Source organism: Myotis yumanensis, unplaced genomic scaffold (genome assembly GCF_028538775.1).
Source record: "Myotis yumanensis isolate MYYU_CA2020_CCGP unplaced genomic scaffold, mMyoYum1.0.hap1 SCAF_5, whole genome shotgun sequence".
NCBI classification, from domain to species: Eukaryota; Metazoa; Chordata; class Mammalia; order Chiroptera; family Vespertilionidae; genus Myotis; species Myotis yumanensis.
The window spans coordinates 108,086,099-108,109,627 of record NW_027223756.1 but is presented as its reverse complement, the minus strand read 5'-3'; the positions used below and the strand labels follow the sequence as shown (position 1 = coordinate 108,109,627).

The window sequence follows — 23,529 nt, the reverse complement described above, 5'->3', positions numbered from 1 at the left end:
TTCATGATTGAGGAAGTGTGTGAGGCCTCTGCACGTGTTGCCCGGCATTGGTCCAGGCAGCAAGGAGAGCCCAGGAGGCCTCAGCTTGCAGCGGGAGCCATGCAGGAAACAGGCAGGCTCTGATTTTAAACTGTTATAAACCTGAGCAGGAACCGATGAGAAAAAACTAACGCACATCACGGAGGATGGCAAAAAGCTGATGGCCACGGCAGACTCGGTCTTCACCAAGGTGGCCGAGGCCCTCCTCAGCCGCACGGTATTGGTGGAACAGCTGCAGCTGATCAGGAATCACATGACTCAGTTTCTTGACATCTGGGAGCTGAGTGAGTATGGCGCTGACACGGGACACCTGGCTGCCGAGGAACCCGGAGGGGGAATGTCTACGCTCACAGGGTTCCTTAGAAGGGTGGTCTTTGTCCTTGGTATGATGAGGGGCTCTTCTTGCCACTAAATTGACAGGACAGATTCTTTTTTTTTCTTTTGGAAAAAAAAGAAAAGATGGATGAATTTATTTATTATTTTTGAAACAATCACAACGTTCTAAAACAGTGGGAACTATACTGAAAGAACTGTTCAAAAAGCCCTACACCATTTGAGAGTAGGTTGCCCAACGAATACCCATCATTCCCAAGAACTTCAGTGTGTATTTCCTCTAGGTCAGAACTTTCCCCACGTGACTACAATGTAACCACTAAAGTCAGAAAATTAACCTTAACAGGTGACTCCCTGGAATGTCCATACTCCATCTAGGTTTTGTCAGTTGATTTTCTGACTTTAGTCCGAGTGCTCAAGGCCCATCCCATGCTGCTGAGGGCGGGCACCTGGACGGAGGGGCTGGGCTCGCAGCCCCCTCCCTCCTCCCACCCCCATATACCTGAGTGTGCATCACATTCAAAAGAAGAGGGAAGAAATGGTTGCCACAGAAAAGAATATGTTCCTTTGTTCTATTGCGTAACTTTTTTTTCCCAGAGAGAAAAAGTCTTTCACCTCAGGAGGAAAAATACGATATGACGAACGTGCTGGACTCCAGGTGGAAAGAACTACAATTTCTACAGAAAGAGCAGAGCCGGGTGGACAGTCTTCTGAAGCTGTGCGAGGGGGTGAAACACTGGGTGAAAGGTGACTCACATCAGAATTTTAATGAACCAAACTTCAGGGTCAGAGGAGAGCAGGTTGTTGGTAAAGTGTCCATTTTAAACAAAGTTGGACCTGTCACCTTGTCCCTCTCAAAAACACGCTTAAATTGCTTCTGGATTTTCCGGGTTTAAGTGTTATCCATGGTGGACGATTAGGGCTCTTAGTTTCTCCAGTCTCTGCCCTACACACACCACCTTTCCTATTCCCTTTACTCACTCTTCATTCGCTCACTGCTCAGGGCCTGAATGGTCACCACTATGTAAATGCGCTTTGACCGCCGAGCCTTGAAGGAGACCGCAATCACCTTACCTTCACGCACAAGCTTGGTTTCCTCTAGATTGGAAATTCTTGTCTCATCCTGCGCTTTGTTTTTGTTAGAGGCACCTCTGATGGACACTGGAGAGGTGCTCTTGGACAGGACAGCCCCTGGGCCAGTGGGAAAGGACGTCCCCAGCCTGGATCCTTGTCTTCTCATATAAATGAATTTATACGAGAGACCTTGACTGTGTTATGAGAGCCAATTTATTAAAGCAATTAAAGCATGCACCTTTATTGAAAAAACAAAGCAAGTAAACGTATACATCTGGCTCATAAAGCGCAGACGGGTTCTCAGCTAATCTGAAGAGCAGGTTGGGTGGGGGTCTGAAGTGTTATATACCCTCCTACCTGTAGGTTACAGAATTCCTCTGCTGAATATTTGGTGCAGATTAATTCTCAAGGCCCCTTTTTACTTTGCTGTGGCCTTCCCAGAATTCATGAGAAGCACCTGGCAATTTTATCCTGCCACGCCTTGAGGAGGCTGGCTTCTCTGCTTAGGGAGTGAAAGAAATACAACTGCCTTTTTCCCCTTTCCCCTCCCCTCCCTCTCTGCAGTCTCTCATGAGGGAGGTTTTTAACCATTTGCTATGTCCTTGGCTGGGGAAGATAGCGGCTTGTTAGTGACAAGCTGGCTGCAGATTGCCCCACTGTTTGGCCTTGTTTTAACTTTCCTGACTCAGTTTCCCTATTCCTCCTGCCCTGGAATCCTGTAACATTTTCAGTGTTTTTTCTTTCTAGTTCAATTCCATACTCTTCGTTGTAACTTCCTTGAAATATGATCAATCTGATCTTTTCGGAGCCTCCCCTCACGGGACAGGGAGCCCTAGAATCTTCCTGCCCCGTCCTGGGGTTGTTCTTCGCCTCACTCCTCGTTTGGGTCTGTTTCTGGGATCCTGGACTCCCGCTCTCACTCCTGGGTTTTAGTTGAACATTATCTTCCATTATATCCCTGCGAAATGGGACTGAAAAGGGTCAATTCTTGCGTCCTTGTGAGTCTGCGAATGTCCGCCCTCACACTAGGGTAATCGTGGACTCGGTCGCAATTACAGACAGGAAGTCCTATTCCTCCAGATGCTGGGCATGTGGCACCGTGGTCTCTGCAGCGTGGCCATTGAGAAGTCGAGAGCAATGCTAATGGCTGCTCCTTTGTGGGGACATTTTCTCTCTGGAGGCCCTTAGATCTCTTTGTCCCCAGGATTCTGAAATGTGGGCCCCTGTATGGGTGCATTTTCTCTCCAAGCATTGGGCATAATTTGGTGGTCTTTCGAAACTTGACATCCAAGCCCTTGAGATCTGGAACATTCTCTTAAACTGTTTCCTTGAGCGTTTCCTCTCTTGCCAGGATTGACATGAATTGGATACTGACCTCCTGGATGCCCGTTTTCTGTGCCCTCCTGTGCTTGTTCATGGTTACAGTATCTTATCTTCCTGAGGTTATTGATATTTGGGGTTTAGGGGTTTTCTATTTTGCATATAGTTTTTCCTTTCCTCTGAGTCCCTTTTACCTGTTGCTGTGTTTTCCTATCTACCACCCACGTGAAAGGCTCTGGACATTCTTGGTTTTCTTGTGACAGTAAGTGAGGAGCCTGGTAAGCTGACAGAGAACTGGCAGCAGGAAGGGCCTTGGATGTGCTGTGCCTTGGAGTCTTCTCTGTGGGGCGCTTGCATCTCCAATCCTCACATGGGCATGGCTCTGGGAGTTGAGAGAGGAGTGGGCTGCAGGTCTTCCAGCGCCGGGTCGGCCCCCTTTCCCTTTGGTGCTCCCGTCTGCCTTCTGCTGCCCCTGTGTCTTCTGTCCCCTCTTTCTTACTCCTGAAGTTCAGTGCCATGCATGTCTGGAAATGCCATTATTCCCCACGGACCTGAGACCTCCAGGTCCCCCACCCTCTGTGCCGTGGCGGGAATGGGACCGCCCGCTGCTACTAGACCAGTGGAGGGAGAGGAGGAGGGAAAGAAGAAGGAATGGGGTGAAAAGCAGCCTGTCCCTTCCTGGTTTCATCAGCATCCCCACAGTCCAGCTCCCTGAGCAGGAACCTGCTGGGCTCCCAGTGTCCCCATGGCAGGCTGCGGTTCCACATTCTAGGCCTTGGGCCCCACTTCCCATGGGCCCATCCACTGTCACATCTTACAGGTTGTGGCTCTCTGTTCTTCCTGCCCAGGTGGTGTGTGACTTTTTACAGATCTCTCTCTGTTCTGGCATCGAAGTGGGGTATGGGGAGCGGGTGAAGAGGGTGCCTTTCTTCACCCAGAACTTATAAGGCTTTGTTGTGAAAACTGAAGGCGGGGGGAGCGCTGTCTGGATTCTTATTGAGAGAAAAAATGCCAGCGAGTGTGATCCCTCGAGTTTCCTCAGGAGCAGCGAGGGGGAGGGGAGAGTCCCGTTGGACTGGTGGGCTCACGGATGACGTCCTCTTATGGTTTTGCAGTGGACTGCAGAAAGATTGCTGAGAAACACGCAGAAGACCTGGGCAGGAAATGCCTAAATGAGGTCGTGATGGCGAGTCCATCCCCCACTTCCTTAGACATGGAGTGGGTAACGCACTACAACCTGAGCGCCCACGTTCAAGAAATGGCCACAACAATAGACTTGCTCAAGGACAGTCACGTCTTCCGGACCTTCTGGGCAGAGGCCGCCCGGGCGCTCCTTCCACCAGAGGAGGAGGAGGCACGGGGAGGGCCGCTTGTGGACATTGAAGATGTGTATGGTGACCTGTACCTTCCTTGCTTCAACAAGTTCAGGAAACTGTATGAGGACCTGAGGTCAGGCGAGCTCACCTTCGGGGAAGTGCACACCATCTTCGGCGTCTTTGTGAATAAATATGAAGAACTCACCCTTGACCTCAGAGTCATGTGTGCCCTGGACCCCAGCGACCCAAGGGATTGGATCCAGGAGCGAATGGAGCAGGTCAGGGAATACCACCACCTGCATTTGTCTGCCAAGGCAGCCAAGGTCATCTTGGAGGTCAAAGAGACCTTGGGCCTGACCGGGGACTTCAATCTTCTCCACTTTGTACTAAGAATCGTAAGTTATTTGCCAGGGACCCTTGGGGTTCAGGTGGGGTCCCAGCTCAGACTCCTGGCAGCCCTGGGCTCTCTGGCTTTTAAAGCCTGGACGGGAGTTTCCTGTTTGCATTTCACTGGGTGCTGAATGTGCAGGGACCTGGTTTCCCCTCGGCTTATACATAGTGTGACTGCTCCCTGACACGAGCATCAAGGACACAGGACAGGGCTGTGTGGCCCTCTCAGATGTTGGATGTTTGTAGAGAGCCAAGGCCTGGCTCCGTGGCTGCCCCCTCCTGTCTGTGGGAGCCGCCCGAAGAGTGACTTCTGTGAACATCAGTAAGAAGGGGGTCTTTCGGTTTCTGCTCTTTGAGGACGAGAGTTTAGGAGGCAGACTGGGGCCTGTACAGCAGCAGAGAAGGGTGTGAAGAGGATGAAAACTCAGCACACGATTTGGAATCACACCTGCATAGGCGTGAGCTGTAGCAGTGGGCTCTGGAGTGGGTCCCGGGCCTGGGCCCTCACTTTTCCCCTACAACGCAGGAAAATAACACATGCCAGGCGGTTCTTGTGGAAGCTGCTTAGCAGAATGTCCCCAGAGACTAGGGGTGTTTATTACTGATCAGGGGAGAGGGATACAGCATCCAGTTCTGGGATGAGAGACCCGTGTGCCCATTCACATCTTAGCAGCCACAAACCCAGGAGGTTCAGGGGCCGTTGGGACAGTCTGTGTTCCTGCTCAGACTCAGGGCTCCAGGTGACCAGCTTCAGCCCACAGCAGAGCCTTGTCTTACAGACCGAAGCCTCTGAGAACTCTCGCCATGGAAAACTGGGCCAGATAGACAGTCAGGTCATCAGTGCCAACAAGCTGCTGCGGGACATGAACGAGGCCCGGTGCCAGTGTCTGCTGGAGCTGGCCCTGGCCAGGGAGTTCGTCCACTGGGTCCGGGAGGCTGTCAAAGGTATGGTCATCACTGGGGTTTGCAGGAGCCTGGGTGTCCCAATGGCGCATGGGTGACTGTTCTAAGTTGACGGGCTGGGGAAAGGACAGAGGGTGCCATCTGCACTCCTTAGGATGTGTGCTCTGCGTGGTCTCTGGTAGAATTTACATCAGGAGAGTATTTCTCATGCTCTGGTGTAAAAGCTGTGTCCTTGGCCAGTGCTCCCTCACTCTGTAGGTTTGCTGTGGACAGCTGGAGGTCATTTTCTTTCTTTCTTTTAAATATTTTTATTGATTTCAGAGAGGAAGATAGAGGGAGGCAGAGAGAAATAGGAACATCAGTGATGAGAGAGAATCATTGATCAGCTGCCTTCTGCTCGCCCCACACTGGGGACCAAACCCACAACCTGGGCATGTGCCCAGGGAATCAAACCGTGAACTCCTGATTTCATGGATCCATGCTCAACCACTGAGCCACGCTGGCTGGGCAAGGGGGATCATTTTCCTAAAAACCTTGCTCCTGCCCTGGCTGGTGTGGCTCAATAGGTTGGAGCATCATCCCGTGCACCAAAAGGTTGTAGGTTCAATTCCTGGTCAGGGCACAAACATAGGTTGCGGGTTCAATCCCCTTTTAGGGCATGTATGGGAGGCAACCAATTGATGTTTCTCTCTCACATCCATGTCTCTCTCTCTTTTCCTTCCTTTCTCTGTAAAATCGATTATAAAAGCATATCCTCAGGAGAGAATTAATTTTTTTAAAGGATGGTGACATTGCGTGGATAAATGGAGTCAGGGGCACACAGCCTCGTGTGGTGTCTGTACCCCACTGTTAGTGAGTTCAGGCACTGGTCAGTGGTATTCCAATTAGAAGCAAGAGAAAAGGTGCCTGGAATCTTATTGAAAGCAGATCAATCCCTAAAAATACACTGGATGTCCATGTATAGCTCCTCGAAAGACTATTGTCCAAGGTGTGAGCCTCGTGTCCCATGGAGTGGCCCCACCCTCACCTGTCCCCTCTCGCCCCAAGGCATCAACGAGCTGAAGGTGTTTGTGGACCTGGCGTTCATCTTCGCGGGGGAGAATGACATGGACATGGACCGCGTAGCCTGCTTCCACGACGCCGTCCAGGGCTACAGCTCTCTGCTCTACAAGTTGGACATGAGCACAGATTTCCATGCATTCACGGGACACCTGAAGGAGCTGTGGAAGGCTCTGGAAAACGACCCACACCTGCCCAGTAAACTGGTGAGTTTTATTCCTGGCTCATGGCTCAGTGGGACTCAGGGCCAAGACTGTGCACATCATCACACATCACGTGTTCAAGACCATGTTTGCCAAGGGTTTTCTTCACATATGGAAATGCTTTCTCTAGCTTGTATGTTATGAAGTAGAATATAAAACTGCATGTAAAACACATGAAAGAAAAATAGACGGAAAGGAAACATGCTCACATGTCACCAGTGTTTTCTCCAAATGGTAGTAGTTGTGACTTAATTCTGTATATTTTTTGGTATTTCCCACAATTGGGATTGATGGATGTTTTATCAGAAAAAAATACACATTTCCATTTAAGTCAGGGAGGGATGGGGAACAGCTGTACAAGGGCCTCGAAATCATTTGTCTGGACCTGCCAAGGCAACCCCAGCTGGGACTCAAAACTCAATAAATCTGAGAGCACCAGGCCATGGTGACTCAGTGGTTGAGTATTGACCTATGAACCAGAAGATTACGGTTTGATTCCTGGTCTGGACACATGCCTGGGTTATGGGCTTGATCCCCAGTGGGGTGTGTGTGCAGGAGGCAGCTGATCAATGATTCTCTCTCATCATTGATGCTTCTCTCTCTCTCTGCCCCCTCCCTTCCTCTCTGAAATCAATAAAAATATATTTATTTTTAAAATAATAAATAAATAAATAAATCTGGGAGCTTTTTTCATAGCAACATAAACTTATATTAAGTGAATGATGTTATAAATATCCAAATGGCCCTTGGCAGAAAAATGGTTCCCCATCCCTGATTGAAGGACACCTCTTAGGTGTTCCAGTCTGGGCAGCGCAGGAGGAAGCCCCCCAACTCCACCCAGAGGGCTGACCTGTCCAGAGAAGGCATTTGCCCTTGAGGTGGGAGGGCCGTGCCCACAGGAAGAGAGAAAGAACAGGATGGATCGATGGATGGCTGTTTTCTCTCCTGTCCCAACAGCGAGACTCTGCTAGGGACTTGGGGTGGCTGAAGCAGGTGAAGGAGAGCCACGGCTCAGTAGAGCACTCGTCACTGTCACTGGCCAGAGCCATCAACAGCAGGGGCATCTATGTGATCCAGGTGCCCACTGAGCTCCAGCAGGTGAGCCCCCAACTCCCGGCATACCCACTTCCCAGACCCGCCCACACCCCTGGGTACACCCATTTCCAGGACACGCCTGTTCCTGGGCATGCCCACAGCCTAGACACACCCACACCCCAGACATGCCCATTTCCTTGACACACTCATGCCCTGGCATGAGGTGAGGTTCTCCCTCCAGAAAATTACCCCCAAATGTGTCCTGTTCCACAGATCTCCCCAGACACTGCTCTATATTTGCTCCTCCCCGAGAGCAGTGCGGATGGCCAGGAGCAGCGCAGGTGCTCCCTGGAGGAGCTGAAGGAGCTTCTGAACAAGTTGATGCTCATGTCTGGCAAGAAAGACCACCACAGTGCCGAGGCGCAGGTGTTCTCCGAGGTGGGGTCTGCTTCTGGGCAAGCTGTGGGCGCCTCAGTCGGGGCTGGGGACGCCCTTCCCAGTGGCCCCGGACAGTTTGGGTTTGATCCCTAGGAATGGCTCTGCTCTGGAACCCGTGGGTCTGCAGGGTGGCTGTCACCCAAACTCAGGGCCTGAGGGGGCGTCTCAGGTGTGACAGGCCCTTTGGTTAGCGGTTCCCGCTTAATCTCCGTAGAGACCATTGTCCCTGAATCTGCTGCTCTGAGAGGAGATGGCCCGGGCACAGTCCTTAGAAGGAAACTTAAATTGCCTCCCTACTATACCAATCGGCAAAAATCCAAAACTAGGTAAAGATGCAGGTGGGCAGCCTGCACTGGCATCGGAGGTGACCCACCATAGGAAGGAAGCATATTGGAACAGCCTCTCCATTTTGTTAGGAGATCTTTCTTTAAAGATCATTAGTACTTTTTAAAATAATTTTTTAAAATATATTTTTATTGATTTCAGAGAGGAAAGGAGAGGGAATAGAGATAGAAACATCAATGATGAGAGAGAATCATGGACCGGCTGCCTCCTGCACGCCCCACACTGGGGATTGAACCTGCAACCAGGGCCTGTGCCCTGACCGGGAATCAAACCATGACCTCCTGGGTCATACGTTGATGCTCAACCACTAAGCCACACAGGCTGGGCCATTTGCACTGTTTTTGCAGGATCCCCTCAATCTTGGCAACGCCAGGCCTTCCTGAGGAAGAGGTTCTGTCACAAAGGAAGGCAGGCTCTGCTCTCAACCCCGCCCTTCAGGCTCTGAGTCTGCTTCCACCTTCTCTCTGGGGTCAGCCAATGAGACCTGCCTCCTGCTTCCCTTGGCGACAGGTGTTCTGCAACGTGCAGAGGCTCCTGCAGGCCTTCCTGAACCTGTATTCTGCTGGAAGCTTCCTGTTCCGGGCCTGGAAGGTTGAGGTGCACTGCTGCCCGGGGCTGGCGGAGCCCGTGCAGATGAACTTTGGGCTGCCACTGCTGGAGCCGCTGCAGGGGCACGCGCCCCTGGTCCCTCTGCTGGAGGCGCTGTGCCGGCAGATGGAGCACTTCTTGGGCCAGTGGGAGGGGTTTTTGGCGCGGAAGCGAGCAGAGCACTTTCACCTCAACTACTACACAGCGGAGCAGCTGGTGCACCTGAGCACAGAGCTAGCCAGGCAGCCGCCCGGCGCCCGCGCTGCTGTCCTTGCCATGCTGTCCTTCGTCAAACGCCAGTGCACCCCGCGGGATGTCGTGGAGGCCTTCAGGGGCCCAGATGACGATGGAGATGGCGATGGTGATGGCGGGACCTCCAAGCAGGAGCTGCAGACAGTGATGGAGAGATTGCCCATCCTGCTCCTCAGTGAGTCCGGCCTGGTGGACAAGCTGGGGGTCATCATGGAGCAGTTCCTGAGGTGCACACGTGCCTTCCTGCCCCACTGCCTGGACCTGGAGGCCCTGGGCCGTGGCCTGGCGTGCCTGGCAGCCAGGGGCGGGCCTCCCGTGATGCGGGGACTCCCCAAAGGTCTGCAGGCCGGCCAGCCCAACCTCATGGTCTGCGGCCACTCGGAGGTGCTGCCGGCCGCCCTGGCCATCTACATGCAGAGCCCGGAGCAGCCACTGCCCACCTACGACGAGGTGCTGCTGTGCACGCCGGGCACCGCGTTCGAGGAGGTGGCGCTGCTGCTGCGCCGCTGCCTGAGCCCGGGCGCCCCCGGCCGCGGAGTGTACAGCCTGCTGTTCGCCGACCAGCTGAGCTACGAGGTGGCCTGCCGGGCGGAGGCGCTGCTCCGGGCCCTGCGCTCCCGGCCGCACCAGGAGGACTTCCAGCTCGTCCTGGTCTGCGACTGCGAGCGGGAGCACTGCTACCTGCCCTCGGCCTTCAGCCAGCACAGGGTCCCTGCCATCCCCCGAGCATCCCTCGAGGCCGCCCAGGCCTACCTGGCGCATCACTACCAGGTCCCAGAGGGGACCCCGTCGGCCGCCGCTGCCTTCAGGGACCGGATGTGTGTGGGGATCGTGGCCTCGGCGAGAGCGGGTGTCGGTAATGACAGCAGCTGGGGGGGACAGCTCTTCCCTGTCCGTCCCACAGGGGTGGGAGGGGACTCAGAGGAAGCCCTCCCGCAAGAAGGAAAACTGAGTCAGGGAGGTGGGGCTCATCTGAAGTTGCAAATTGGAGCCAAACCGGAAGGGACACTCTTCCTGGTTCAGGTGATGCCTGGAGCCACCCACCTTCCTTCTCTGAACAGCCTTCTCCGAAGTCTCATGTTTGCTTGTTTTTTGTTTTCCATTGGCTTTTTAGAGAGAGTGGAAGGGAGGGAGGGTGGGAGAGAGCGAGAAACAATGGTGTGAGAGAGACGCGTCGCTTGGTTGCCTCCCACCTGTGCCCCAACTGGGGCAGGGGATCAAACCTGCAACCCAGGTACCAGTCCTTGCCTGGGAATCGAACCCATGCCCCTTTGGTGTGCAAGTCTACGCTCCAACCAATGAGCAACACCGGCAGGCTCCTGTTTTGTTTTTAAACTGCATTAGCTGCTTTGGGGTTGATGTGGGTCGTCAGCAGGAGAAGTAAAAAAAAAAAAAAAAAGGTGCCTCTTGTCTGACCTTTAGTCCCCAGCACTGGTTCCACCCCAGTGACGTTACCCCATTCACCATCCTGCTTGTCCCCTCCCCTCCCCCGGCACACTCACCTTGCACCACTGTTCCCGAAACGGGGGGGGGGGGGGGGGGGGTGAGCAGGTAACAGTGAGGAAACTGGAGAGCTCTTTAATCCTGGGTTACACTGCATCAGTTTTGAATTGTGCATGAAGAGAAGTGACTTGTACTAAATATTTCTGGATTCTCTTATTCTTGATCCACAGCCCAGGAACCTGATTTCTATATTTTAATGTTTGTTACAGGAAAGTCTCTCTACGTGAAGAGATTGCATGAAACTCTGAAAATGAAGTTTACTGGAAAAAACGTGCCTCTCAAAATTATTCGACTGATTGACCCTCAGGTAGATGAGAACCAGGTCCTGGGCTCCCTGCTGCCTTTCCTGGGCGCCGAGTATCAGACGAGCCCCGTGATATTCCACCTGGACGTGACCTCCTCGGTGAGTGCCTGGGATTCCAGCCAGTGGCCATGTCCAGAAAGACACGGTGGCTCCTTGGTCCTGTCCTGCCTCCTTCCAAGCATAATAAATTTCTTTATCACCTGGCCAGTGTTGCTCAGGGGTTGAGTGTCGACCCATGAACCAGGAGGTCACGGTTCAACTCTAGGTCAGGGCACAGGCCTGGGTTGTAGGCGTGATCCCCAGTGGGGGGCGTGCAGGAGGCAGCCGATCCATGATTCTCTCTCATCATTGACCTGTCTATCCCTCTTCCTTCCTCTCTTTGCAAGGAAAAAAATAAGAATTTCTTTATCATGTATTGATATTCAGTCCCATCGTGTCCAAGAACAGACTAAGGAGGTCCTTGGGGGCTGGTCTTTTGCTTAAATATTGGTGGCGAGTGTGATTCTCTCTCCAGGTGCAGGATGGGGTCTGGGCATTTCTCTTCAAGCTCCTGGTGCTACAGTACTTAATGGACTCAAACGGGAAAATGTGGCTTCGGAGCCCGTGCCACTTATATGTCATCGAAATCCTGGAAGGGCAATCGGCGCTGCCTACGAGGTCTTCAAAGTTGGTGCGCACCCAGGGCCCTGTCCCATCAGGGTGGGTGGGCTCCTTCCTAAATGTTCGCGCCCCCCCACCACCACCACCACCACTTGTGCCTTAGCCAGGCAGCAGAGTGCTGGGTTAGTCAAGAAAAATCCATCCTTAGACTTACTTTTTTCAATGCGTGGAATAAAAAGTTTTATTAATTAGCAGCATCTTCAATTTGTTTGGACTCATGGTTGATGCTATGCCTCTGATGCACTAAACTCGCCCACTTGGCAGCACCACCTTTCCTGATGCAGCTGAGATGGGAAGGAGGCATTTGTCACATAAATTCCTTTCTTTTAAATTTTTTATATTCTCACCCAAGGATACATTTTTGTTGATCTGACGAGAGAGAGAAACATTGATGTGAGAGAGAGAAATGGATTGCTTGCCTCCCATATGCACCCCAACTGAGGCTCAAACCTGCAACATGGCTATTGCCCTGACCAGGAATCCAACCTGCAACCTTTTGGTGCACAGGACGGCATTCCAACCGACTGAGCCACAGCAGCGAGGCTGTCACATAAATTTCTTAACAAAAGGGAGCTTTATGCTCACACACTCACACATAATGGAAAGATTTGGTTTTGGGAGCTCGGGTGAAAGCACCTCCTGCTGGGACCACAGCTCTGAAAGTGCTGAGTGTGCAGGCGACAGCCACCTGTGCTGAGGGGAGTCTGCAGACATTGCTTCATGAAAAGTGGTTTTTCATGAAGGTCTATCCAGTAGAGACCATGTCAAGAGTGCAAACACCAAAAGCATGTTTTTAGGGAATTTATTTTGTAACCATTTTATTCACCTCTCTCCTTTCCAGAGGACACGTGTCCCCCTGTTCAGTCTTCTTGACATCTTCCCAAAAGTCACCTGCAGGCCCCCCAAAGAAGTGATCTACATGGAGCTGAGCCCTGAGCGGCACCTCGAGGAGCCGGGCATGGACCCCACAGAGTTCTGCAGCGAAACCTTCCAAAGACCTTTCCAGTATCTGAAGCGGTTCTATCAGAAACAGAACCTGGACACGTTCCAGTACCAGAAGGGCCAGGTGGAGGGCACCCCCCAGGAATGCCTGCAGCACCTGCTCTTCTACTGCGGGGTGCTTGACCCCTCCTGGGCGGAGCTCCGCAACTTCGCCCTCTTCCTGAACTGCCAGCTCAGGGACTGCGAGGCCTCCACTTTCTGTGACCCCGCGGTGGTTGGGGACATACTGAGGGGCTTCAAGAATTTTGTGGTGACGTTCATGATTTTCATGGCGAGAGACTTCGCCACCCCAACGCTGTGCATGTCGGATCAGAGTCCCGGGAAGCACGTGGTCACTATGGATGGGGTCACTGAGGAGGACATAGCCCCGTTCTCTCTCCGCCGGCGGTGGGAGTCAGAGCCACACCCATACCTGTTCTTCAACGGGGACCGCACGTCCATGACCTTCATTGGCTTCCACCTGGAGCCCAAGCTGAAGGGCACTTTGGATGCCATCGACCACGTGAGTAAGAAAGTGATCAAGAAGGATGTCATGAATATGGACCTGTACCGGGTGCTGCTGCGGCAGGGAGTGCCCTTCAACGTGGATTTTGACGCGCTGCCCCGGCACGAGAAACTAGAGCGGCTCTGCCTGGCACTGGGGATCCAGCAGCCCATGGACCCTGACAACACATACGAGCTCACGACGGACAACATGCTGAAGATCCTGGCCATCGAGATGCGCTTCCGGAGCGGAATCCCCGTCATCATCATGGGGGAGACCGGCTGCGGGAAGACCCGGCTCATCCGCTTCCTCAGCGACCTGCAGCGCGGGGCCTCCAAGGCCAAGACCCTGCAGCTGGTCAAGGTCCACGGCGGGATGAGCGCGGACATGATCTACAACAAAGTCAAGGCGGCAGAGGCCCTCGCCCAACACAACAAGAGCAAATACGGGCTCGACACCATCCTATTCTTTGACGAGGCCAACACCACTGGCGCCATCAGCTGCATCAAGGAGGTCCTGTGTGACCACATGGTAGGCGGGCGGCCGCTGGCGGAGGACTCTGGCCTCCACGTCATCGCGGCCTGCAATCCTTACCGGAAGCACTCCCCAGAGATGATTGCCCGCCTGGAGGCTGCTGGGCTGGGCTACCGGGTGCGCGCGGAGGAGACGGTAGACCGGCTGGGCTCCATCCCGCTGCGGCAGCTGGTGTACCGTGTCCACTCACTGCCACCGAGCCTGGTGCCTCTAGTGTGGGACTTCGGACAGCTGAACAACACCACGGAAAGGATGTACATCCAGCAGATCGTGCAGAGGCTGGTGGACACCACCACAATTGTCTCAGACAAGACGTGCGTGATCACCAACGTGCTTTACGCCTCCCAGTGCTTCATGCGGAGAGGAGAGAATGAGTGCAGCTTCGTTAGCCTCCGGGATGTGGAACGCTGCATGAGAGTCTTCTGGTGGTTCTACGACCACAGCAAGATGCTTCTGTCCAAGCTGGACACCTTTCACAGCAAGCCTGGCGACAGCCCCGACAACTCCAAGAGAGACCCCGTGCTCTGGTCCCTGGTGCTGGCCGTTGGGGTGTGTTACCACGCCTCCCTGGAGAAGCAGGACGAGTACCGCAGAGCCATCTGTGAGCTCCTCCCGCCGCCCTACGACAACAGCAAGACCATACTGGACGCGATTGTGCGGACGCAAGACCTCTTCTTGGAGAGCGTATCTCTGAGGAAAACCATCGCCAAGAACTTAGCCTTGAAGGAGAACTTCTTCATGATGGTCATCTGCATCGAGCTGAAGATCCCACTCTTCCTGGTGGGGAAGCCTGGCAGCTCCAAATCTCTTGCCAAAACCATCATGGCAGAAGCCATGCAAGGCCCAGCCGCCCCCTCGGAGCTCTTCCAGAGCCTGAAGCAGGTCTACCTGGTGTCGTTCCAGTGCAGCCCACACTCCACCCCGCAGGGCATCGTGGGCACCTTCAAGCACTGCGCCCGCCTGCAGCAGGGCCGGGACCTGGAGCAATATGTCTCTGTCGTGGTGCTGGACGAGGTGGGCCTGGCCGAGGATTCGCCCCAGATGCCTCTCAAGGCCCTGCACCCGCTGCTGGAAGACGGGTGCATTGAAGATGACCCTGCCCCCCACAAGAAGGTGGGCTTCATCGGCATCTCCAACTGGGCCCTGGACCCCGCCAAGATGAACCGGGGCATTTTCGTGTCCCGCGGCAGCCCCAGCCAGAGGGAGCTCATCGAGAGCGCCCGGGGGATCTGTGCATCTGAGCCCCTTGTGCAAGAGAGAATCCAAGGGTACTTCCGGCCCTTGGCCAGCGCCTACGAGGTGGTGTGCGCGAAGCAGGACAAGGAGTTCTTTGGGCTCCGAGACTACTACAGCCTCATCAAAATGGTCTTTGCTGCCGCAAAAGCTTCTAACAGGACGCTCTTCCCGCAAGATATTGCACAGGCCATCCTTCGGAACTTCAGTGGCAAAGATGAGATCCAGGCTCTAGACATTTTCTCTGACCACTTGCCCGAGGTGAAGCTCACCGCGGAGGTCAGCACCCTGCAGCTGATCCAGCAGAACCTGTTCGGTGACCTTCCAAGGGCGCCAGGCACGGGGGCAGAGGACTCGGAGTCCCGCTACCTGCTGGTGCTGACCAGGAACTACGTGGCCCTGCAGATCCTGCAGCGGACGCTCTTCGCCAAGGACCAGCAGCCCGAGATCATCTTTGGGTCCAGCTTCCCGCAGGACCAGGAGTACACACAGATCTGCAGAAACATCAACCGTGTGAAAATCTGCATGGAGACAGGCAAAATGGTGGTGCTGCTCAACCTGCAGAACCTCTACGAGAGCCTCTACGACGCCCTCAACCAGTACTATGTCTACCTCGGGGGCCAGAAGTATGTGGACCTTGGCCTGGGGACCCACCGGGTCAAGTGCCGGGTGCACCCCGACTTCCGCCTCATCGTCATCGAGGAGAAGGACGTCGTCTGCCAGCAATTCCCCACTCCCCTCATCAACCGGCTGGAGAAGCACTACCTGGACCTCAACACTGTCCTGGAGAAGTGGCAGAAGGACCTTGTGGAGGAGCTCAAGGCCTGGGTGGACAAATTCATCGACTTCAAGGCAGTGCAGGTTTCCACCCGGCACACCCGGTACAGCCCTCCTGACGTCTTCATCGGCTACCACGCAGACACCTGTGCCTCGGTGGTGCTCCAGGTCATCGAGAGGGTTGGGTCTGGGGCCCCGAGCCACGAGTGTTACCATAAGGTCCTGGAGGACGCCAAGCTGGTGCTGCTGGACTGTGCCACACCCGATTCTGTGGTCCGGCTCAGCACCTCCCCCCTGGGCCAGTTTGCTGCACAGTCCCTGTCCCGAGAATACTATTATGGGCAGCAGCACAACTCCTTTGCAGACTTCCTGCAGGCTCATCTCTGTGGGCCGAGTCCGGAGCGCCACGTCTTCTTCACAGAGGTGATTCTCTCCCTACAGTTTCACTATCACCCTCTTTCACTTCAGAGTCCTTGATCACTGGTGTAAAAAATGAAAGGTTCTTCTCTAGTCCATGTCTAGGAATCAGAAAGGGATAGAATGAGGGTTTTTTTAAAAAATATATATATACTTTTATTGATTTCAGAGAGGAAGGGAGAGAGATAGATAGAAACATCAATGATGAGAGAGAATCATGGATCAGCTGCCTCCTGCCCACAACTCGGGCATGTGCCCTGACTAGGAATAGAAACCTGACCTCCTGGCTCATAGATTGATGCTCAATCACTGAGCCACAACAGCTGCAAAGTATGTTGAGACTTTTGCTTCCGCTTCATGTTACATGTGGAGAGACCCAGATATGTATTAAAGTTCGGTCTCACTGCAATTTGGGCGCCAATGTCTGTGCAGCACTTCGTGTGGACAGGAACCTCAGCACAGGAAGCACCACGTTTGAGGACTGTGCTCAGGGCACTGGGAATGCATCCCACTGTTGTCCTTGCTCAGCATACCATGTGAGGTGGACAGACAGACTCATGGACCCGTGCCATTGTTATCATTCCAGAACGCTTTCCCCAGGCAAAGAGGGGCAACACAGGTCAGGCTGAGGTCAGATGGGATCTTCTCTTTTTGTTAATCCTCACCCGAAGATATTTTCTCCATTGATTTTCAGATAGAATGGGAGGCAGGGAGAGAGAGAGAGAGAGAGAGAGAGAGAGAGAGAGAGAGAAACATCAACATGGGACACATCAATTGGTTGCCTCCCACACGCACCCTGACTGGGGTGGGTATGAACCTGCAACCAAGATATGTGCCCTTGACCGAAATTGAACCTGCAAATCTTTGGTCCATGAGCCAATGCTGTAACCACTGAGTAAACCAGCTAGAAACAGGCAGTGCTGGGGCTGACCAGCAGACTCTGAGAGATGGATGAATGATTACTCTGACACATGTTTATGTGAAAGAGAGGACTAAGGGACTGCCTGGCTAAAGGAACCAGACATCCCTGTTCACCTGCCTCCTTAGGCTTTTATTATAGCAACAGCTTGAACTAAAATTAACTATTAGATACTATCAGCAGGGTAAGTATCCTTGAGAAGACACATGCGTCTACAGTGTCCTTTGAGCAAGGACGTTCTGAAGTCTAAATATAAAGATTCCACTAAAACACCTGGGGGCTCAGACTTGTTTGGAAAAGTCAAGGCAGGGTCTGCTGGCTTTGACAAGGTCCCCCTACAGGTCCCTGACCTTCTGGAGAGTCCTCCTTGCAGACTTTCCAACCAAGTCCCCACAAGGCAGGATTTTCTTTAAGAGGTGGCCCCCGCAGGGATTGGGAATTGTGGTTGGGAATGTATCACACTCAAAGGTGTCAAGGTGAGAAACAGCAGAGCCTGTACAGGAGATCAGGGGTGGTTCACTGATGGAGCCTAATATGCAAAGCCGGGAGTGCTGAGAGGTGGGGTGAGCGACCATTGGAGAGACTTCATGGAGGGCCTTGTTGGCGGCACTGAGAGTTTGATCTTTCCTGTGTGGAGGGGAGTGATGGAGAGATGTGTGCTGACATGGGGGGAAGGTGTGATGAGAGACTATCATAGAAAAGGCACACTAGTGGGGAGGCTGCTGTGAGTGTTCAAAGTAAATGACAATGGCTAGAAAGGAGTAGTTAGGAATACATTGGCAGAGTGAACGGCTGATCCCGTATAAGGGCTGTGGGAGATGGAGGAGTCTGGGGATGATTCCCGGGTACTTCCTTGGATGGCCAGAGGTCTGGTTAATCACAATAGAGGATCCTGGAATGAACAGCGAGTTGCGGGGCGGGGGGGGGGGGGGGGGACAGAGGTAAATTCCACTTGGTGCCCCTGTCAACCCAGGAGGATGTGACTGTCATGCAATTGGATGTAGAAGCTCAGTGGGAAGGCCAGCCTAGAGACAGGGGATTTGGCAGTTGCCAGATCAGCATTCCCATAATGAGCATTGGTTGCACTACGCGGTGTGACCCAGTGGCATGGAGAATTGCTGGTAGCCCAGCAAAGGAAGGGGCGTCATCAGCTAACTCCATCTGAAAGTATGAAGCAAGGTTGCCAGGGAGGAAATGCCATTTGTGTTGAGCCCTAAGGGATAGTTACACTTTCCAGTAAGGACCAAAGCAGGAAGACGCCTGAGTCTGGGAAGGAGACTCCGTCTTCAGGACAGGGTGTCTTCTCTCCACTGCCTTCTGATCCTGGGTTCTGTTCCCCTCAGCACTGCCTTGTTTTCAAAAACTCTGGGTTTGGATTCTTTTCTGTCTGTGCCAGCAGCACCGTGCTAGCCCATAAAAGGTACTGGCTGAACATGCTCGCGTTTCCAGGATCTAACCCTAGGAGACGTGCAAATAGTTTGCATTCCATGACCTTGCAGATTACTACTTTCTCCAGACTGCTCACCAGTTACGACTGTGAGATGTTGGAATCGGAAGTGAACGACAGGGCTCTGAAACCCATGATCCTGTCACTGCAACAGTTTGACACCGAGCACTCATTCCTCAAAGAAGTTCGGTGAGGTCCCCTGCCTGCCCTCCCTCTGGGCTCCATCCTCAGCTCTGGCCACATCGTATGTCGTTTGTGTGGCTGGAGTGACCACGGTGCTGTCAGCAGCGCTGGGTAATGAACATGAGGACCCGGGACTCAGAAAAGGACACTTGTTAAATCCTCCAGAGTCCCTGTCACCACTGTTGTCTTCTAGGTGGGCATCCTTCTCTGAAACCTGGTCCTCGGGTCTCATTAGGCAGTGTTTATTGGAGTTTATTTTTTTCCCCGCTGGGTTGCCCACTCACTTTGTAGAAGAGAATCCCGCCTGAATAGTTTAATAGTAGCCCTTATAGTTCCCATAGTTCTGGGGTGGGGGGAGGAAAGGGAGGGCTTTACCATCCCTTTTTAGGATAGAGAAATAACTTGTGTAATTCCTCTTTTTTTCAGAAACTGTTTGACAAGCACAGCCACACGTAAGATCCTCATCATCCAGACAGATTTTGAGGACGGTGTTCACAGTGCTCAGCTCATCGCCTCGGCTAAGTACGTTTTGTTCTTTTGGAAAGCACCTAAAGGATTTCTTCCCTGAAGACAGTACAGGATCATAATACACATAGAAATAAAAATAAAACCGGCTCTTCCTTTTCATTTTTCCAATCATGGACTAAAGAAACTGAAAAAAGAGAAGCAAAAAGGAGGAAAGGCTAAGAACAATACCAAAATGGAGAAACGCAAGAAGTGTAAATAGAACATTAATAGGATATAAATGAATATCCTAGAAACATGGGTTTGCAGACATGTTTTGGTCATGATTAGCTTTAAATGATACAATTTGAATGTATTGCAAGGTTAAGGGCAGGAACAGGATGGAAATGATTTCATTTGTATTTCTTGGATTTTTAAATAGTGTTTGTCAGGTAAATATGATGCCTTCAGAATTGTGTTCCTGTTACTTTGTGTCATGGCTCTTTGGCCACTGGTTTTCTGTCCATGGAAACTTGCTTCTTGAAATGCAAAGTCCCGCTAGACTTGCCTTCGGTGGGATGAGGGAAGCCATCTTGGATCCCAGAGTAGAGTTTATGATCCATAAGAAATGCCCCTCCAAAGCTGAGGGACACAGGGATGGGGGAGAAAATTCGCCTTCTTAGAGAACGTGCCCTCATTCTCTCGGAAGAGAGATAATCACAAGGGCGACGTTTATTTAAAACTGAAAGAAGGGAGACCCTGAGCTTCAACCTGCCAGCTCCTAGGATACCCTCCAGCTACTTCGCAACTTCGGTTTTGTGTATTGGCTTTGTTTTTGCTGCTTCAATTTATTTTGGTTTTGCTTGTTTGTTTTAAAAAATAGGTATTCTGCTATAAATGAAATCAACAAGATACAAGGAAATAAGGCCTGCATCTTTGTCTATTTCATCACAAAACTGTCCCGGATGGAAAGTGGAACGTCCTATGTGGGATTCCATGGAGGTAGGACAAACAAATTAGTAAATGTGGTTATGTAAGTCCCGTTTGAGTTATTTCTAGCTCGGTCCTAGGGTATACAAGTCTGAAATTGGAATATTAGTGTTACTACCACAATATTCATTTCATATGAGATTAAACTTGTTACTGTTGATTCCTACTAAAAACACCCATCTTTGGACTTGCTGCTCAGCACATAGAATTTTCTGTATTAACTTGTAAGCTCTCCATCAGTGTCTTAGGTTCCTCAGCATCTACTTTTGTGTTGCTGTTATTTGTTTTTGTGTTTTTCTTTTTGTTTAATCCTGATCCAAGGATGTTTTTTCCAAATTAATTTCTAGAGAGAGTGGAAGGGAGTGAGGGAGGGAGAGAGAGAAACATCAACATGAGAGAGACACATTGATTGGTTGCCTCCACACCGACCCAGACCCTGGGGCTGGGAGTCAAGCCAGCAACCCTTTGGTCCTTGGGCTGATGCTCTAACCACTGAGCGACTGGCAAACAAATGGGAAATGCAGAGAAGGTATTTCCAACGCACCTGTGATGAACACACTGATACTTTATGCCTGTTTTGGGGTGAGGAGGAATGCTATCTTAAATCAACCTTCCTCTCTCCCTCTCTCCATCCTTCCTGCCTCTCCTGACAAATGGCTCACCAAGTATTTATGATGTGAGAAAGTTGGTCTTCTAGAACCAGCAAATGTGATTTACTTTAATAATTCCATAGACAATGGGAGGCCTCCCTGCCAGTGCCCCCGGCCGGCCCTGTACTGACCGCGGCTCCACAGGTAGAACACCAAACATATAAAAGGTCCACCAGCTCGGGCTGCCTTTCCACATCAGGTATTTCCGTCTGGCATGGATTTCTGGTTGAGAAGCTGAGATGCAGGCTGGGCCAGGGGTTTAGGCTCCAGGACACAAGTCTCTCACTCGGCAGCTGTGTGTCGCTGCCGGCACCACCAGTATGTCCCTGCTTCTGGCTGAAGGACACGCGGAGACTCGGTGGCTTTGCCTCTGCAGGGCTGTGGCGGTCCGTGCACATCGATGACCTCCGGAGATCCACGACCATGATCTCAGACGTGATGCAGCTGCAGGATGTGACCATCAGCCAGCTATTTGACCCTGAGTGTATGCCCCGGGAATGCCCTGGGGGTGTGGGAGGGCAGGTATGGCCAACCGTGTCAGGAGTACCTCTGCCTGTGAGCTTTGGGAACAGGGCCCCTGTGTGTCCTGCCCCGAGTCCTCACCCCCACCCCTCAGCAGGCAGTATTTCACCAGAAACAGTGGGTCTGGTGGAGCAGACGGAGCAGCGGTGAGTGCCTGTGGCCTGTGCCACTTTCTGTTCCTACATCGGCCTCAGAGCATGGGACCCAAGCAGAGGACCCCTGAGGGGTGGACCTGAGGCTGAGCTGCGTGCCTGGGCCTCTCCCTGGGAGCCACTGCAGTCAGGAGGCAGGAAACAGCTCACGGGCATAGCGCCAGCATCCAGCAGTCAGTGGCTGGACGGTGTTGCTTCTGTTGCAGCCGAGGTGGGATGCGAGGCCAGACATGGCCAAGAGGAGGCGATGGGAGTGGAGACCAATGAACCCGGGCCCACGGCTGCTGTGGACATGGAGACAGTGGACATGGAGATGGACAGTCCAAAGGCCCGGAGAGGCCACGTGAGTGCAGCTGTCTCGTATCCTGGGCCTCCGGGAGCTGTGGGCGCCCTGGGAATCTGAGGAGTACAGGGTGGCGGGCAGATCAGCCCAGCACTTCTTTCCTCCACGCTGTGCATGCAGATGAAATACAGGACAGGGTCCAACGTGGGCTCTTCCTGCGTCTCCCGGATGAGTCCTGAGCACACGTGATCCCCTCGCAGGAGTTCTGAGAGGAGCCGGGCAGGGGAACAGGGGGGACTGTGGCCAGGATGCATCCCCTGCCCCCCTCCTCGCCACCCCCGTGGGCCCTGGGGACCTATTTCCAGCTGGGCCTGCCTGTGCGCAATGACTAATGGAAGCTCAGTTGTGTCGCCACAGACACGGGCCCTGGACTGTGACAGCCTTCTGCGCAGCTGCATCCAGAGCGCGGTGGGCCTCCTGCGGGACCCAAGCGAGCGCAGCCAGCGCAACGTGAGGCGCGTGGAGATCCTGCTCGGCCTCCTCAGTGAGGACGCAGACAACGCGTGCAAAGGTGAGTCCCCGGGACCCCCGCTTGGCTTGTCCACAAGCAGGCCCTCCCGCTCGGCCCTCCCAAGCTGCTCCAGTCCTGGCCTGGCTGCAGGGAGTCCGCTCCACTACAGGGGGCTGGTCAGCACTGCGGGCCCAGCACAGGTCCTGGCGTGAGGCCAATGGCGTCCCCTCTGCTGCGTTACAGCCTCCTTCTCACGGGTGGCCAAGGTGCGCATCCATGACCTGCTGCGGCAGCAGGAGGAGAGCTGTGTGTTCAGCAGGAAGGAGTGGGTTGTGCAGGAGGCCTCCAACCCTGACGCCCTGCAGGAGGCAGGCACCTTCAGGTACCTGATCAAAGACACAAGGGATGCAAGTGGCGGTGGCAGGCAGATGGGTGACACAGGCAGGCAGGTGACAGGAAGCGAGCAGGTGACAAGCAGCTGGAGGGTGACAGGCAGATGGGTGACAGGCAGCTGGTGGGTGACAGGAAGGTGTGCTCACATCCTATCTCCTCCCTTGCCCCCTGCCCCCAATTTCAGGGTGCCCTACATTTCTTTCTCTGAGCAATTCAAAGTGGTCTTTTTTTGAAATATATTTTTATTGATTTTAGAGAGAAAAGGAGAGGGAAAGAGAGATAGAAACATCAATGATGAGAGAGAATCATTGATGGGCTGCCTCCTGCACGCCCCACACTGGGGATTGGGCCTGCAACCTGAGCATATGCCTTGATGGGAAATTGAACTGTGATGTCCTGGTTCATAGGTCGATGCTCAGCCACTGAGCCACACTGGCCAGGCTCAGATTGCTCTCTTTTCTTTTTCCAAAAATATATGAGATAGTCTGGGTGGCTGTTATGTGGGGGTTTGCCGACTCATCTCTCTACGTTTGTGTGTTTATGCCTGTTCTTACACTGTTGCCAGCAAGTCAGGAGGCCTGGAGGCGGACGCTGTTTCAGGTTATTGAATGAAGGTGATGTGTGCAGGGAGGGGACAGAAACTACTTTCTCAGACCTGAGCTTGAGGTTATTTGATAACAACAAAAGCAAGATGTTGGGGAATTCCCTTTGTGCCCAGGGTCCTTTGTCCATAAAGCCCCTTTCTTGGGACCAACCCCAAGTGACCCGTGTGGCTGAGGGGTGGGATGGGCCTGGACCTCAGGGGCAGGGCTCTCACCTTGGGCAT

The 23,529-nt window shown here is 53.0% G+C and overlaps 1 protein-coding gene across 1 annotated transcript in view; it reads left to right on the top strand.

Moving 5' to 3' along the window:
* LOC139011343 (E3 ubiquitin-protein ligase RNF213-like) overlaps positions 1 to 23,529 on the top strand; it is a 102,715-nt gene that overhangs the window by 43,472 nt on the left and 35,714 nt on the right. The window contains exons 17-34 of the mRNA XM_070416925.1: positions 150 to 323; positions 970 to 1,119; positions 3,882 to 4,477; positions 5,252 to 5,417; positions 6,423 to 6,640; positions 7,595 to 7,735; positions 7,946 to 8,110; positions 8,966 to 10,151; positions 11,008 to 11,201; positions 11,617 to 11,772; positions 12,604 to 16,215; positions 18,628 to 18,764; positions 19,185 to 19,280; positions 20,086 to 20,204; positions 21,219 to 21,326; positions 21,723 to 21,859; positions 22,217 to 22,370; positions 22,554 to 22,692. Of these exons, the coding sequence (XP_070273026.1) occupies positions 150 to 323; positions 970 to 1,119; positions 3,882 to 4,477; positions 5,252 to 5,417; positions 6,423 to 6,640; positions 7,595 to 7,735; positions 7,946 to 8,110; positions 8,966 to 10,151; positions 11,008 to 11,201; positions 11,617 to 11,772; positions 12,604 to 16,215; positions 18,628 to 18,764; positions 19,185 to 19,280; positions 20,086 to 20,204; positions 21,219 to 21,326; positions 21,723 to 21,859; positions 22,217 to 22,370; positions 22,554 to 22,692 (7,648 nt within the window). The remainder of the gene's footprint in view (positions 1 to 149; positions 324 to 969; positions 1,120 to 3,881; positions 4,478 to 5,251; positions 5,418 to 6,422; positions 6,641 to 7,594; positions 7,736 to 7,945; positions 8,111 to 8,965; positions 10,152 to 11,007; positions 11,202 to 11,616; positions 11,773 to 12,603; positions 16,216 to 18,627; positions 18,765 to 19,184; positions 19,281 to 20,085; positions 20,205 to 21,218; positions 21,327 to 21,722; positions 21,860 to 22,216; positions 22,371 to 22,553; positions 22,693 to 23,529) is intronic.